Raw genomic sequence first — 18,304 nt, 5'->3', positions numbered from 1 at the left:
GACACGATCTCCTTTCCTTCTCTTTAACACCCATAATCGGTTACTTTCCCGCAAGAAAGCCAAATGAAGCTCGACCTACACAAGCTGACGTTAGTTATTATAGAAAAACGTTTATTTAAATATGCGGTGTCTGTTTCTGAATAGGTGCCTTTTCGTTTCTTCAATCATTGTGTTGTTGTTTTTGTTGCAACCGCAAAAACACTCCTAGAAGATTCGGATTGTTGTTGTTGTAGCGATAAGGTTACTCCCCGAAGGCTTAGGGGAGCATTATCAATGTGATCCGCTACGCTCCGGTAACACAGCACCATTAAGCCCGACCTTCTTGGGAACGATTTATAAAAAAAAAAAAAAAAGTAAGGCGCGATAACTTCCGAAGAGATTTTAGGCCGAGCTTCTCTTCCAATTTGCATCGTGCTCCTCTTGATTTTGCCTACAAATTGGCCGGACGGGACCTACATGTTTTATGCCGACTCTGAACGGCATCTGCAAAGCAGATGAGTTTTCACTGAGAGCTTTTCATGGCAGAAATACACTCGGAGCGCTTGCCAAACACTGCCGAGGGGCGACCCCGCTTAGAAAAATTGTCTTCTAATTGAAAAACCTTATTTCTAAAATTTTGACGTTGCTTTGCCCGGGGTGTGAACCCAGGGCATACGGTGTGGTAGGCGGAGCACGCTATTACACCACGGTGGCCGCGGAACGATTTATACGGCAACATTAAACCTTCAGGCCATCCCTCCCTCCCCAACCTCAAGTTCCATGAGGAGCTTAGGGTCGCCAGAGCCGCGTCTGTTTGTGATACAGGATTCGCCACGGATAGGTGAGGTTGACAATTGGGTTTAGAGAAGTTATATATTGCACTGGCAACCTGAAAAGGTTGCGCTACACAACCCCTTCGGGTGATACGGGCGGATGAGAGTCCGGCACACTCCAGCACTTGCACTTTCAGGAACAAGCCCGACAATAATTGAAGCGATCTTTTATCCCACAACCCTCCGTAGATTTTAGTTGCTTTTTACGACAGGCATGCCCACCATTGAAGTTATTTAAGCCCCTTAACCTGTTGGGGGCTTCGAGAATTCCCTCTTGCTTTAGCTGATAAGACTCAGGCGGCCTATGTAACTCCATTGTCACCTGCCTAAATTTTTATAAAAACTTGTTATTACTGTAGCGATAAAAACACTCTTTGTATACGGCCCAAAGGTTTTTTTAGCATAAGTGAAATTAGATCCGGGTTTCAAATCCTGACCACGCTACGAATCTTTTTGTTTTTTTGAAGGAACGGGAGGGTTTCTAGACCAAGGATGCTTATCAAAAGAAATGATTTCGTTCCGTTTCGCAGCATAAGGAAGCCGCTTTGTTAACGTTATGAGCGTTATAAAACGGTCTAAGGGCGAGGGTTAATTTCACTCACACACAACCGAAATCGTGCTATGGCTTTGATACCACGCTTCGTGTTAAAGCTTAATATTTCAACATTAACCATATCATTGATAGCTGCTTTCACAACATTCGCAACGGAAACGATTGAAATTTCTTGATTAACGTGAAGCTTAATCTTACGATGCATCCCTGCTCTGGACTAATATATCTATAAAGTCTACGAGCAATGACGATCAAATGCTGAAATCTAATATGCAGTTCCATAGTTTGGTGTTACAAAGCTTATCATAGCCTAATCTGAGGAGCGCGTATAAGTGTACAAGGCAAAGTATCGAAGGTCCGGTTTTTCAGTGCGAGTTAAACCTCCAGTTATAGTTGACTAGAGTTTAACCTTGCAACTACGGTCAAAAAAATACTATGGATCCCACTCCCGCCTTCGAAGTGTTCCCGGGTAACTTTTCAGTTTTTCATGAATATATTTTTACGGACACAAAATTTATTTTCCGCCTTCGGATTGTTAATACTGAGGTCAAGACGCGTCGTTTGACGACTCTCCCAATCTTTTGGACGCGATCGACCCCTCTTCTAAATTTTTACCGTTTTATCTTATACTGTTACATACCCGGTTCTCATCATCCAGACCCTTTATTTGTTCCGAAACTTTTTATAAATCTCTAACAATTAATAAAGCATGTGTAAAATATGCCTTTATATACAAATTCATATAAAAAATCATGCAGTATATAACGTACCTGCTGGAAATTCGATTTTCATTTTTTTCACCGGCGCGAGCGCTTCATCAGCATCCCAACGCGTGAGAAAATCCGCAATTACTTTTCCTTTCTCTGCACTATCCTTGGCGCGTCGAAAACGCGCTTGCAACTCTTCCGTAGTGTATGCCAGTATATCTATGGGGTCTAATGGTTCGGCATCCATTATTTGTCGCGTCAACTGCTTATTAAATATTCCAAGAAAATTTATGCAGTTGCGTAAAACTTTTCTAAATGGAGCAGCAATTTGGGTTTTTTAATATAATAGTTAAAATCATTGTAAATTTTACCAAGTAGCGCAACTAACAGCTGATCGGTGAAAATTCGCACATTCACACGCACAGCTCTCGACGCAGTTTCAAAAAAAAAACTTTAGATTATTTAATTCAAATTTTAAAGTGAGATAATCCTTACAAATTTATGTATACAGAATACATATGGCGTGTTTGTTGTTATTAAAACAATAGTTTTATTTATATTAAAGCTTTTATCATGTTTTTTTTTTTAACTTTGAAAAAACTCCGAACACCATTCCTTCATTATATGACATTCGAATGCCTAGTCCACTGGCTTCCACCCTATTCGCAATATGACCTCTACTTAAGCTGCTAAACTATATAGTAAACAATGGTTAAAATTACTATGCAAAGAAAGGCGATAAACGAATGAGAAATTACAGCTGATTTTGGTGATTTTAGGTAGAATGCCAGATCTAGTAAATTTACGGCCAAACGAAAACCTCTTTGGTGGGATTTCAAATTAGTATGGTGAGAAATTATGAATGCTGATATGGGTGATCGACAATATATTTTCACCCATATTTTCACCTAAAGGGCTAATTAAACCTCCTTAACCCTAACGCAATAGTCGTAACCATACCCATACCAATAACTATCTCCAATGGAGAGATTAATGGTGCTTAACCTAAAAATCGTGAAAATTTCATAAAAATTAAGAAAACGCAAAACATTACAAACATATTCCACAAAAAATTAGTCTCTTAGTCATAACGTATCCAAAACAATGAATAAAATGTACAAAAAGTTATTAATTTCACCAACTGAAATATTTTTAGGTTATGGATATGGTGAGAAACCAAAAACCAATTGGTTGGCTATGGTATGGTTATGGCGTTAGCGTTATGGTATGGCACCATTAAGCTGGAGACATTGGTGCTTTATCGGTAACCGTATCGGTAACCTTTTAACTGCTGATTCGACCAACCTTATGAGAATCAATGCAATCGATTATTGGTGCCGCTAAGGTCGTAACCGTATCGTAGACAACCAATTGGGTTTTGGTTTACCGTCGTAACGATAAACAGCTGATTACGTTAGGGATACGGATACAGCGATACGACATACGGCAACAATGACTCCAGCTTTAATGGATTACATTGATTTCCATAAGCTAGGTTCGATCAGCTGTTTTTTGTGGTTATGGTTTTACGGTTATAAGTCACCATTATTGGCCCTTTAAACACGCGTTGCCACTTAAAGGCTCGTCACATAGATTTTTGATGCAGCATCGTGCACTGACAGCTAAGTAGATTGAACGGAGAATGTCAAATATCGCACCACCAGAACCATCTAACATGAAAAAGTAGCTAATATGCAACTTTGGTTGCTAGCAAAGCGTAAGAAGAAGAATTTGACAGGTTTTTTGGCTCGATGATAATTTTCTCACATTTTTCAAAATTAGAAACTGACCCGTATTACGTTTTCTCACATTTTTCACAATTAAAAACTGTGCACGTTTTACCAAAAAGGGGATAAATATATAAGAGGTACCAATCTGGTTAAGTATATTTATATATATATATGTATATGTATTTATATTTTTATCCTTTTTCGTAAAAGATAATACGGGACCAGCAAATCAACATGTGAATAGGAGATAAAATATGTTAACAAGTATTTTTTTATAAAGCGAGAATGTTTATAATATTGCTTCAGGAGATTTTTTCATGTGAATGGGCAAACCGAAATAGGTTTCAACTGCTTATTCTTTTATTATTATAATTGCAACATCTTCCGCGATTGTGGCGCTTCTGCATGAAACGCATAAAGGCCCATTTTTCTTTAAGAAAATGTGCTATGATGCGTACATTATGAACTAATATTAAATCAGCACCCTGTGTCTCACATCGATTTGATGTTTCAGGTTTCAGCCAAATCATTGTAAATTTTACCAAGTAGCGCAACTAACAGCTGATCGGTGAAAATTCGCACATTCACACGCACAGTTCTCGACTCAATTTCAAAAACAAACTTTAGATTATTTAACTCAATTTTTAAAGTGAGATAATCCTTACGAATTTATGAATATAGAATATATGAGACGTTTTTGTTGTTATTAAAACAATAGTTTTATTTATATTAAAGCTTTTAACATTTTTTTTAACATTGAAAAAAATCCGAACACCATTACTTCATTATATGACATTCGACTGCCTAGTCCACTGCCTTCCACTCTATTCGCAACATAACCTCTACCATTGTAAATTTTACCAAGTAGCGCAACTAACAGCTGATCGGTGAAAATTCGCACATTCACACGAACAGTTCTCGACTCAGTTTCAAAACAAAACTTTAGATTATTTAACTCAAATTTTAAAGTGAGATAATCTTTACGAGTTTATGTACATAGAATATATAAGGCGTTTTTGTTGTTATTAAAACAGTAGTTTTATTTTTATTAAAGCTTTTATCAATTTTTTTTTTAATTTTGAAAAAACTCCGAAAACCATTCCTTCATTTTATGACATTCGACTGCCTAGTCCACTGCCTTCCACTCTATTCGCAACATAACCTCTGTTTAAGTTGCCAAACTATATAGTAAACAATGACCTCTACTTAAGCTGCCAAACTATATAGTAAACAATGAGCCAAATTTTTATCATTTCGTGAAGCATAGATGAATGGATTTGCAACTCTTTGTTTCGAGAGAGCGCTGTCAAAATGCACATTTTTTATAACATTTGTCAGAGATGCCACTCCAAACAAAAATTAATAGATCTGATTATGGGGATTTTTGACATACATTTCGGCGATTATAGTTTCAATCATTTAAAAAAATAATAGTCGTAAAATATTCATTTCTTTAAACTCATTTTACAATAATACTACTAGTTGGAGTCAAATATAAACAAATCTAAGTAAAATTTACATTTTGATTAAAGTAATTAGTCAAATATTGTAACGCATTTAACTCACAGTGAAAACCATATATTCTTTTGAAATTTCAGTAAATCCAACCTATGATGTAATAGTTAACATCATTCAATGGTAGGGCCTATCCTACATGTCTGACGTTCCAGGTTCTGTGATCAAAATGGACTGGTTGCATCGGGACTTCATATTTGCAAAACCTGTTTTAGCGATAACTTTTGATCGGGAAATAATATTTACCCTCCGCCTTCGAACTAATATTATTTACACTAAAACAAGTATTTTTATCCTTTTTCCCATAATTTTTGAACGCTATTCTACAGTTGTAGGTCAAACTAAAGTTTACCAAAATTTTTGGCACGTTTTTCGTTTTGGCTGGCACATTTTTTGCTCTGGCACCCGCTTCAGCTGGCGCGAGGGATTTATCTGTGATTGTTGCCAGCATCAACTAGAAGATAAATCCCTCGTGAGAGCGAAAATATGAGAGCGTAAACAAAAGATTCGTATCAATCTAATCTATGTCGTGAAGTGTTATTGTGCGAATTTATTTAACTGTGTTATAAATAAAAGTAAAATGGTTGGCTGTACTACATTACGGAATCATTGGAAAAAATCGTTTTTTGCTGCTGGCGTTGTTGCCTATGGTCTTTACTATGCAAAAACAAGTTATGAGTAAGTACCAATTCATTATTTTGTCTTCTTAAATAATGGAGCCATCGCCAGAGGCTATCCAGCTTTGCCGCCATAAACTTAGCATTGCGAAAATTTTTAAACAATTTTAATTTGTCCATTGGCAAGTCATTTTTAGTTAAAGTGTAGTGTTAAGCGAATTTAAGCATTGAAATAAATTTTTATTTAAAAAAATATAGCATAAACCAGCATATGAAAAATATATGCGCAGATACCGTAGCCAAAGGGAAAGTTTGTGAGAAACCGAAACACGTTGTGGTGGTACTAAATCCCGCGGCAAACAAAAGGAAAGCAGAGAGAATGGTAAATTGGATATTTTAGAGCTGGGATTTCTTATTTTATCACGAGTTCATAGCTCTCTGCCACTACTACATCATCTTCCAAGTACACAAATATTTTGTATTCCCATAGATTGAGATGAGGCCTATTCCTAGTTCTATTTAAATCTGCTGCAACATCAGCCTGGTCAAATTCAGAAATTCAAATTGGAATTTGTTTGCTGCCGGCATAGAATGTGATAAAATAAGAAATTTTGGCCCTTCAATTGATTTGTATATAAATTAATATCCATTTTTATACTCAGTTGAGCAGAGCTCACAGAGTATATTAAGTTTGATTGGATAACGGTTGGTTGTACATATATAAAGGAATCGAGATAGATATAGACTTCCATATATCAAAATAATCAGGATCGAAAAAAATTTGATTGAGCCATGTCCGTCCGTCCGTCCGTCCGTTAACACGATAACTTGAGTAAATTTTGAGGTATCTTGATGAAATTTGGTATGTAGGTTCCTGAGCACTCATCTCAGATCGCTATTTAAAATGAACGATATCGGACTATAACCACGCCCACTTTTTCGATATCGAAAATTTCGAAAAACCGAAAAAGTGCGATAATTCATTACGAAAGACAGATAAAGCGACGAAACTTGGAGATGAGTTGAACTTATGACGCAGAATAGAAAACTAGTAAAATTTTGGACAATGGGCGTGGCACCGCCTACTTTTAAAAGAAGGTAATTTAGAAGTTTTGCAAGCTGTAATTTGTCAGTCGTTGAAGATATCATGATGAAATTTGACAGGGACGTTACTCCTATTACTATATGTACGCCTAATAAAAATTAGCAAAATCGGAGAAGGACCACGCCCACTTTTAAAAAAAAATTTGTTTAAAGTAAAATTTTAACAAAAAATTTAATATCTTCACAGTATATAAGTAAATTATGTCAACATTCAACTCCAGTAATGACATGGTGCAACAAAAGAAAATTTCAAAATGGGCGCGGCTCCGCCCTTTTTCATTTAATTTGTCTAGGATACTTTTAACGCCATAAGTCGAACAAAAATTAACCAATCCTTTTGAAATTTGGTAGGGGCATAGCTTTTATGATGTTAACTGTTTTCTGTGAAAACGGGCGAAATCGGTTGATGCCACGCCCAGTTTTTATACACAGTCGTTCGTCTGTCCTTCCGCATGGCCGTTAACACGACAACTTGAGCAAAAATCGACATATCTTTAATGAACTTAGTTCACGTACTTACTTGAACTCACTTTATCTTGGTATGAAAAATGAACGAAATCCGACAATGACCACACCCACTTTTTCGATATCGAAAATTACGAAAAATTAAAAAAATGCCATAATTCTATACCAAATACGAAAAAAGGGATGAAACATGGTGAGGTAATTGGATTGGTTTATTGACGCGAAATATAACTTTAGAAAAAACTTTATAAAATGGTTGTGACACCTACCATATTAAGTAGAAGAAAATGAAAAGTTCTGCAGGACGAAATAAAAAACCCTTAAAATCGTAGCAGGTATTACATATATAAATAAATTAGCGGTATCCAACAGATGGTATTCTGGGTCACCCTGGTCCACATTTTGGTCGATATCTGGAAAACGCCTTCACATATACAACTACCACCACTCCCTTTTAAAACTCTCATTAATACCTTTAATTTGATACCCATATCGTACAAACACATTCTAGAGTCACCCCTGGTCCACCTTTATGGCGATATCTCGAAAAGGCGAACACCTATAGAACGAAGGCCCACTCCCTTTTAAAAATACTCATTAACACCTTTCATTTGATACCCATATCGTACAAACAAAGTCTAGAGTCACCCCTGGTCCACCTTCATGGCGATATCTCGAAAAGGCGAACACCTATTGAACGAAGGCCCACTCCCTTTTAAAAATACTCATTAACACCTTTCTTTTGATACCCATATTGTACAAGCAAATTCTAGGGTCACCCCTGCTCCACCTTTATGGCGATATCTCGAAACGGCGTCCACCTATGGAAGGATTACTCCCTTTTAAAATACTCATTAACACCTTTATTTTGGTACCCATATTGTACAAACAAATTCTAGGGTCACCCCTGGTCCACCTTTATGGCGATATCTCGAAAATGCGACCACCTATACAACAACCACCACTCCCTTTTAAAACCCTAATTAATACCTTTAATTTGATACCCATATCATACAAACACATTCTAGAGTCACCCCTGGTCCACCTTTATGGCGATATTTCGAACGGCGTCCACCTATAGAACTAAGGCCCACTCCCTTTTAAAATACTCATTAACACCTTTCGTTTGATGCCCATATTGTACAAACAAATTCTAGGGTCACCCCTGGTCCACCTTTATGGCGATATCTCGAAACGGCGTCCACCTATGGAACTAAGGATTTCTCCCTTTTAAAATACTCATTAACACCTTTCTTTTGATACCCATATTGTACAAACAAATTCTATGGTCACCCCTGGTGCACCTTTATGGCGATATCTCGAAACGGCGTCCACTTTTGGAACTAAGGATTACTCCCTTTTAAAATACTCATTAACACCTTTCTTTTGATACCCATATTGTACAAACAAATTCTAGGGTCACCCCTGGTCCACCTTTATGGCGATATCTCGAAACGGCGTCCACTTTTGGAACTAAGGATTACTCTCTTTTAAAATACTCATTAACACCTTTCTTTTGATACCCATATTGTACAAACAAATTCTAGGGTCACCCCTGGTCCACCTTTATGGCGATATCTCGAAACGGCGTCCACCTATGGAACTAAGGATTACTCCCTTTTAAAATACTCATTAACACCTTTCTTTTGATAACCATATTGTACAAACAAATTCTAGGGTCACCCCTGGTCCACCTTTATGGCGATATCTCGAAAAGGCGACCACCTATACAACAACCACCACTCCCTTTTAAAACCCTCATTAATACCTTTAATTTGATACCCATATCGTACAAACACATTCTAGAGTCACCCCTGGTCCACCTTTATGGCGATATTTCGAAACGGCGTCCACCTATAGAACTAAGGCCCACTCCCTTTTAAAATACTCATTAACACCATTCGTTTGATACCCATATTGTACAAACAAATTCTAGAGTCAACCCTGATCCACCTTTATGGCGATATCCATAAATGGCGTCCACCTATAGAACTATGGCCCACTCCCTCATAAAATACTCTTTAATGTCTTTCATTTGATACACATGTCATACAAACACATTCCACGGTTTCCCTCGGTTCATTTTCCTACATGGTTATTTTCCCTTATGTTGTCACCATAGCTGTTGTTGTTGTTGTTGTAGCAATGCTCGCCCCACCTAATAGCCGCGACCGATCACAAATTGTCATCAATATCCTCTAACGGGAGTCCAAGGAAACTTGCCGTTTCAACAGGGGTGGACCATAAGGAAAGGGGTGTTAGAGGCGTTGGTTCCACATTACAATTAAGGAGATGGTTGGTGTCATGTGGGGACACATTGCAAGCAGGGCATACATTTTGTATGTCGGGGTTGATTCTGGATAGGTAAGAGTTTAACCTGTTACAGTATCCAGAACGAAGTTGAGCAAGAGTGACACGCGTTTCCCTGGGGAGTATGCGTTCCTCTTCTGCGAGTTCTGGATATTTTTCTTCAAGTACTGGATTCACCGGGCAATTCCCGACATAAAGGTCCGACGCCTGTCTATGGAGTTCACCAAGGACCTGCTTGTGTTTTTCCGCTTCATACGGCTGGGTTCTCAGGTGCCGTATTTGCTCAAAATGCTTACGGAGATTACTCCTTAGGCGGTGCTGGTTCGTCAATCAGATGTCTGTTGGGATGCCCAGGTTTCTGGGTATTCAACAGAAACTGTTTGGTCAGCATCTCATTTCTCTCCCTGATGGGGAGTATTCTCGCCTCATTATGCAGATGGTGTTCTGGGGACATAAGAAGACAGCCCGTGGCGATTCTGAGAGCAGTATTTTGGCAGGCCTGTAGTTTCTTCCAGTGGGTGGTTTTTAGGCTTGGCGACCATATGGGTGACGCGTAGCACGTAATCGGCTGGCTAATTGCTTTGTATGTGGTCAAGAGCGTTTCTTTATCTTTTCCCCAGGTACTGCCAGCAAGGGATTTGAGGATTTTATTACGGCTCTGAATTCTTGGAACAATTGCGGTTGCGTGCGCACCAAAATGTAGATCCTGATCAAACGTCACACCCAAGATTTTGGGGTGTAGGACAGTCGGTAGCGTAGTGCCATCGACGTGGATGTTCAATATGGTCGACATTTGGAGCGTCCATGTTGTAAATAAGGTCGCGGAAGATTTAGTCGGTGACAATGACAGGTTTCGCGAGGCGAAAAAACTGGAGAGATCAGGGAGATAGCCGTTTATTTTATTGCATAGCTCATCGATCTTTGGGCCTGGGCCTGTGGCCATTATTGTGCAGTCATCGGCGTAGGAAACGATTGTCACTCCTTCCGGTGGTGAAGGTATCTTAGATATGTAGAAATTAAACAAAAGCGGGGATAGGACACCACCCTGTGGCACCCCTTGTTTAATTCTCCTTTGTTTTGATGTTTCGTTTCTGAATTGCACCGATGCCTGCCGACCACCCAGATAATTTGCGGTCCACCTTTTAAGACATGGGGGAAGGGTAGACCCTTCCAGGTCTTCCAGTAACGAGCCATGGTTGATCGTATCAAAAGCTTTTGATAGGTCTAACGCTACGAGTACTGTTCTATGGTGGGGATATTGATTCAAACCGCAATTTATCTGGGTGCTAATGACATTTAGCGCGGAGGTAGTGCTATGGAGTTTTCTGAAGCCATGCTGATGAGGGGCTAGCTGCAAATGTGCTTGGAAATGAGGGAGCAAAATGGCTTCAAGCGTCTTTGCCACTGGCGATAGGAGAGATATCGGACGATATGACTCACCTACGTTAGCTGGTTTCCCAGGCTTTAGTAGCGGGACCACCTTGGCCATTTTCCATTTCTCGGGTATGACAAAGGTGGAAAGAGACAGGTTGAAGATATGCGCTAAATATTTGAAACCCTCTTTCCCTAGGTTTTTAAGCATCGGCATGGCTATGCCGTCTGGGCCCACTGCTTTGGATGGTTTAGCGCGACCAATGGCGTCCTCAACCTCTCTAGCGGTGATGGTAATTGGTGACGCGCTGAGTTTGTGTTTATGTGCACGTCTATTGGCTCTCCGTCTATCTTTGTCGACCGTAGGATGCATTATATATTGTCGGCAGAAAGCGCTCGCGCATTTTTTCGCATCCGACAGCACCTTATCGCCAAAGGCGATGGAAACTTTGCCTTTGTGCTTAGTCGGATTCGATAGGGCCTTTACGGTGGACCAAAGTTTACCTACACCGGTAGAGAGGTTACAACCTCTTAGGTGCTCTTCCCATTTCGCCCGCTTGTGTTCGTCCACAAGCAATCTGATGCGTTGGTTTATATCCCTTATTTGGGGGTCGCCTGGATCAAGCTGTCTTATAAGGTCGCGTTCCCTCGCTAAGCTCGCGGCCTCCGCCGGGAAGTGGGGCCGGATTTCGGGAATTCTCCCGGCGGGAATGAAATGTGCCGAGGCGGATTCAATGACCTTACGGAAGGCACGCTCCCCTTGGCGGGCATCAGTGGGGATAGGGAGGGCAGCAAAGCTGCTGTCTGTTGCAGATTTATATTCTTCCCACTTTCCTTTTTTGAAGTTTATGAAAGTGCGTTTTTCGGTGACGATGAAGTCGGCGGTACGCTCGAACGAAATAAGTATGGGCAGGTGGTCGGATGCCAATGTTACCATCGGCTGCCAGTTGACGCAGTTTACGAGTTCTGCGCTCACGATTGAGATAGCTGGCGAGCTATGACTGCTTCCTACCATACGTGTGGGGGCGTCTCCGTTAATTGTGCAGAACGTCGTTTCGTCTATTTGATCCGCCAACATCTCACCCCTACTGTCCGCCCGCAAGTTTGAATGCCATAGGTCGTGATGGGCATTGAAATCGCCTAAGATAATGCGATTGTTGCCAGTGAGTAAGGCCTCGATATTAGGGCGGTATCCACTGGGGCAACAGGTGACAGGAGGGATGTAGATGTTGATGATTTCTAGATTTGCATCGCCTGACCGGACAGATAGGCCTTGACGTTCTAAGACATTGTCACTGCGGTCGATGCCAGGATCAAATATATGATATTGCACAGAGTGGTGTTTAATAAACGCGAGGCCGCCTCCATTTCCGCTCTCGCGGTCTTTCCTGTGGACATTATAACCAGAGCAGGTCTGCAATGCAGATCTTGCTGTGAGTTTAGTCTCTTGAATCGCAGCAATGCGGATGTTGTGCCGCTTCATGAAATCGACTATATCCGTAATCTTCCCAGTTAGTTCATTACAGTTGAACTGCAGAATTCTGAAGTGCATGAGGGGTGACGCCGCCACTCTAGGGGTAAGTGAGGGGTGACTACGCCTAGGTTGTGGAAGGCCAGGACGCAATTGCTGTTGTGGCCTTGGGACTGGGCGCCCTTGGGCAAGCATTGGGGTACCCGGATGATTTGGGTTTGCGACCTGGCAACATGGCGCGATGAAACCCGTCGAGGGGTTGCCGTCGCGGAGACCAGAACATCTAGGAAAGTGGCACCACCCAAGGCAGGAGCTGCATTGAGCGGATGTCGCAAACCTATATATTCTGTGCTGGCAGACGGTGCAAACGGAGGCAGGGACTAAGAGTCTGTTTCCCTGACCTGCACGATTGCTGCCAGAAAAGAGGGGAGGAGAAGAAGACGGGGGCAGGGGCTGATGCTCAGCATTGCTACCAGCTCTACTACGAAGGTAGTAGTTATGAGTGGTATCAGCTGTTTGAGTTGTTGGCGCCGTGGGGCGCGAGCAGCAGCGGGTACTTGTTGTGGCTTGCTGAGCAGCGAAGCTGCTGGAAGGTAGTGCGGATACGCTTAGGCGTAGACTACGGGACGCCCTTGGGCGTGAGCAGCAAGGAGCCACAAAAGATTTATAAAAGTTACGTGGACGTCGGGTTTTGGGATCAAGCCCAGAACAACCTGTCCGATGCAACCATCCCTTGCACGAGACACACTGAACAGAGTATGACCGTCCTAAAAAGCTTCTTTTCTGGCAAATGCAGCAAAACCATTTCTCAGGACCGGGGTGAGGAGACGGACCCGGATTGGGTTCGATACCTTCCCGGAGTAAGAGAATATGTAGCAGTCCTGCTGCAAGGATCTACTGGGAGGATGACAATTTGTGGGAGGGACGAAACAAATTAAATGGGGTCACACTGAAATGACAGTCCTTGGTCGGGAAAAATCCCGAGTCGCTCCGGTACATAGAACCGACTGCCTTGGGAAGCGGTCACCATAGCTCTCAACTGAGTATGTAATGTTCGGTTACACCCGAACTTAACCTTCCTTACTTGTTATTTTTCAGTTTAAAGATTACTGCGAACCAATTCTGCATCTATCTGGATACAAAGTTGATATTATTAAAACCACCGAAGAAGGCCATATAAAAACATGGTTGATTAATATGACAGTACGTCCACATGCCATTGTTGTTGCCGGTGGTGATGGTACAGCATCAGAAGTTGTAACCGCCTTATTGCGACGCAAAGATGGCAAATGCCCTATTGTTTTACTACCACTTGGTAAAAAAAGTACAACAGCACTCAAATATCTCTCCATGAAACCTGAAAATAAACTTGAACGTGTAAAGTCACTAACTGCTGCATTACAACCTTTATTGGAAGAAAAAATAAAAAATGAAAGTGTTATGAAAGTAGACTTCATCAATGATGAACAAACAAACAAGGTGCTTGCATCAAAAGTAGTCAGCTCCACTTCCTCCTCCACCCCTATATATGGTTTAAATGCTTTCTCTTGGGGACTGCTAAGAGATCTTGAAAGCATCACTGATAAATATTGGTACTTTGGACCGCTGCGTCAATATGCTGCTACTTTATTAAATGCATTTTCAAACCAGAAACTTAATTGGCAACTATCAACTGATTTCGTATACACACCACCTTGTGCCGGTTGTAGTAATTGTATACCTAGCGAGAAAAAATCTTATTTTAAGAAATTCTTAACCAGAATGTATACAGTACGTGATGGCACAAACACTGTCAATACAAACGCATACAAAATAAATACGGATTGTAATACACAAATTAAAGGACATACAAAAGCAAATCAATTAAATATCACTTGTAAAAAAAATAGTGATTCACATTTGAGTGAACTTGAGACGAAAGTGATTGATACGCTAACGCCGGGTATAGAATTTGTTAAAAAAGTGCCGCAAGTAATTAAAAATGACCTGGAGGCTAATAGTACGTTGAAAAGCCGCACTATACGGCTATTACCTAAACAAGAGCAACATGTCACAACAACTAAGGAAGCACATTACTCAATAGATGGTGAAGTATATGACGTTAAACCTTTAAGTATTGAAGTTATACCAAATGCTATACAAGTTTTTTGCAATTAAAAAGCATTGCTTCAACTAAATATGTTATTCAAAACTATGTTTACTTGTTTTATTAAGCTAAGCGTGGTGTGGTGGTAGCGTGCTCCGCCTACCACACCGGATGCCCTGGGTTCAAACCCCGGGCAAAGCAACATCAAAAATTTTAGAAATAAGTTTTTTCAATTAGAAGAAAATTTTTCTAAGCGGGGTCGCCCCTCGACAGTGTTTGGCAAGCGCTCCGGGTGTATTTCTGCCATTTTCACCTGGCTTGCAGATTCCGTTCGGAGTAGGCGCTGTTTTCTGGCTCGCATTCGCAGTATACGAGTCCCCCTCTCAACACTCCTCTAGAAGTTTCACAGCTACATATAGCTGATAATGCATCGGCTATGCTCACACCTACACCCTTCTCTGTGTCTATCCCACCTTCGTTTTCGTCAATTGTTTTGTTTGAAAATTCTGGCCCGCTAATTCAAACAATTTCACCGCCGCCGATAATACTGTCGTCCCACATACTAACAATGATGCCGTCGACACCTCAAGTACCTCTTATGCTGTAAATACAAATGATAAGCCTCATTCCGCTAATATTGGGTCTTCTGTTAACGCTGATAATATTATTAATGATGTTAATACTGGAGTGCAACCTGAGGCCCACAGAGAGGTTGCTGCTGTGCCGCCTCGTAGGTCGATATTTGTATCACGGCTTCACGCATCGTTGACGGAAGATAACATAATTAACTATATTGTATCCAAGCTTGATTCTAAACCTATAAAATTAAGTGTTTACAAATTTAATTTTAAGTATGAAAGGGACATCTCGTCTTTTAAAATATCAGTGCCTGATGCATATTTTGACAAAATTCTTGAACAGTCTTTTTGGCCGAAACATTCGGTGGTACATTTTCGTTCGGATATGCATGTTTATACTCAACATAGCTTATCTATACGTAGTGTTTACTCTCAGTTGCGAGATAGGGACCGCCTGGTGGTGCTTGGTGACTTCAATTTGGTTACAGTAAGTTGGATTGGCAACAGTGAATTAAACTTTTTGACGTGCACCACTCAGCATGATTTTTGTAAGAGTCTGCTTGATATACATTTACTACAATTAAACAATATATTAAATTGCAAAAATAAAATGCTGGATTTGGTATTTGCGGATGACCCTGTGGGTATTGCTCTCAAGCGAATTCCCCCATTATCACTTCCAGAGGATCCACTTCATCCTACACTTGAGGTAATGCTTGATTATGCTCAGCCTGTGTTGTTTGATGCAGCAAAAGTAAAATCTAGCTTTCGATCAAGATATTTTTGTAAGGCAGATTTTAATAAGCTGAATTATCTTATTTCCACCCATGACTGGTCGGATCTATATGCTTGTAAAGATGTTGAGTCAGCAACTTCTATTTTTTACAGTTCTCTCGATGGTTTCTTTGCATGCTGTGTGCCTCTTCGTCATGGCAATGCTGGAACGGGCAAACCTCCGTGGTTCTCAAGACATCTTGTAAGACCATATAATATTAAATCTAGGCTATACAAACGATTTAAAATATCAGGATCATGCTCCGATTTTTCTAAATATTTAATTGCTAGATCAAACTTTCATCGTCTTAATCAGCAGTGCTATAAACGTTACTTAAATCGGTGTAAGCTTAAATTTTTTAACAACCCGAAACAATTCTTTAGTTTTGTCAATTCTAAGAGAAAAACCTCAGGATTTCCATCTGCTTTGGCCTATGGATGTAAGAACGCAAGCTCTGATGATGATGTTGCCAACTTATTTGCTGAATACTTTCAGTGGACCTATTCATCTCAATTTTTTCAATCGGATCTCTATCCTTACACATTAGAAAGTTCTAATTGTATTCTGGTTTCTTTTATAGATATAGATACTGTTCTGAAGAGTCTTCTGGAGGTGAAACCAATTACCTCTCCGGGTCCAGATGGTGTTCCTAGTTGTGTTCTAAAGTTTTGCGCTGTCAACTTATCTAAGCCGATCCTTAAATTATTTACACTATCTCTTGAATCTTCTGTATTCCCTTCAATTTGGAAGCAATCATTTATTATTCCCTTACATAAGAAAGGTAGTAGGTCCAATATCGAGAACTACAGGGGCATAGCTAAACTTTCGGCTATTCCTAAAATGTTTGAAAAGATCATCACCTGCCAAATTCAATATGCATGTACTTCTTTATTATCACCCAGCCAACATGGTTTTGTGTGTAGAAGATCAACCACAACCAACTTATTTGAGTTCACCTCTCTAGTCATGGATGGATTTTTATCCAATAAGCAAACCGATGTTATTTATACCGACTTCAGCAAAGCATTTGATTCTGTTAATCATGAGCTTTTAAATCATAAACTTGACTTACTGGGTTTTTCGAAGAATTTATTACTTTGGCTTTGCAGCTATCTCTTAAATAGAACTCAGCGAGTTATGTTCAAAAACAGTCCCTCAGGGTCGATAGAAGTAACTTCTAGTGTGCCTCAGGGTAGCCATTACTTTTACCCTCTTTATAAATGACTTACCAATGGTTATCTCGTATTCCCGTGTTCTAATGTATGCAGATGATGTTAAACTATGCTATTCATACTTGCTCCCTTGGAGCGTATATCTGAAGTAGGTATGTGACCTAGGTGTTCTTTTTGATGCGAAATTGAGCTTTAACATGCATATTTCATCTATTGTAAACAAGGCATCGGGTGTACTCGGATTTATTAAAAGATGGGTTAAAGAATTTGATGATCCTTATTTAACCAAGACCCTTTACACATCTTTGGTTTGCCCAATACTTGAGTATTGTTCCTGTATTTGGTCCCCGGGGTATAAAAATCATATAGATCGGATTGAATCGGTACAGAAGCAGTTTCTAATCTTCGCTTTACGCGGTCTTAACTGGGAATCAAATCAACATCTTTCACCTTATATAAATAGACTTCTCATTAGTTTGCCAACTTTAGAGAATAGAAGAACATTACTCGGGGTAATGTTCCTTCATAAACTGGTTATCGGTGAGATAGACTCCACCGACCTTGTAAGCAGACTGAATTTTTCCGTTCCTGCGAGAACTACAAGACACTATATACTCTTTCATTTACCCATTCTACGGCGTAATTTTGCCAAATATAGCCCTCTTCGCAATTGGTGCTCGCGCTATAACGAACTGTACAAGTGCATTAGTTTTGATTGCTGCTATCCGTAAGGAAATACTCTCACGTCTGGCATGATATTTTTAAAGATTTTTAATTAAGATGTCAATTTTATTTCAATATTAATTTTAACTAATCTTTATTTTTGATTTGATTTATGTATTAATTAAAATTTAACTTAATTAATTTGATTGTTTATTATTTAAGTTTTTACTTTAAATTTTGTTTTTTACGCTTATGTTTTCTTTCCTTGTTATATGTATTGTATCTTATATTCAGTAGTCGACCGCTTTGTGTCTGTGTTGACTTTAACAAACAAATAAATAAATAAATATACCGACACTCATATCTCAGATGTAA

General features: G+C 39.9%; 2 protein-coding genes across 2 annotated transcripts in view; one reads left to right on the top strand and one right to left on the bottom strand.

Moving 5' to 3' along the window:
* Positions 1-2,710, bottom strand: part of LOC137239449 (NHL repeat-containing protein 2) — a 73,951-nt gene extending 71,241 nt beyond the window's left edge. Inside the window, exon 1 of the mRNA XM_067764762.1 lies at positions 2,136-2,710. Within this exon, the coding sequence (XP_067620863.1) occupies positions 2,136-2,319 (184 nt within the window). The 5' untranslated portion in view covers positions 2,320-2,710. The remainder of the gene's footprint in view (positions 1-2,135) is intronic.
* Positions 2,711-5,836: 3,126 nt separating this feature from the next.
* On the top strand, positions 5,837-14,849 carry Mulk (acylglycerol kinase-like protein Mulk). Its single transcript, XM_067764752.1, has 3 exons — positions 5,837-5,995; positions 6,193-6,316; positions 13,754-14,849. Exons 1-3 carry the CDS (start codon positions 5,898-5,900, stop codon positions 14,810-14,812), a joined length of 1,281 nt encoding a protein of 426 aa, XP_067620853.1. The 5' UTR covers positions 5,837-5,897; the 3' UTR covers positions 14,813-14,849.
* The last annotated feature ends 3,455 nt before the right edge of the window (positions 14,850-18,304 follow it).

This window comes from Eurosta solidaginis, chromosome 2, assembly GCF_040869045.1.
Source record: "Eurosta solidaginis isolate ZX-2024a chromosome 2, ASM4086904v1, whole genome shotgun sequence".
Lineage (NCBI taxonomy): Eukaryota > Metazoa > Arthropoda > Insecta > Diptera > Tephritidae > Eurosta > Eurosta solidaginis.
This window is presented reverse-complemented; position numbering and strand designations above follow the sequence as displayed.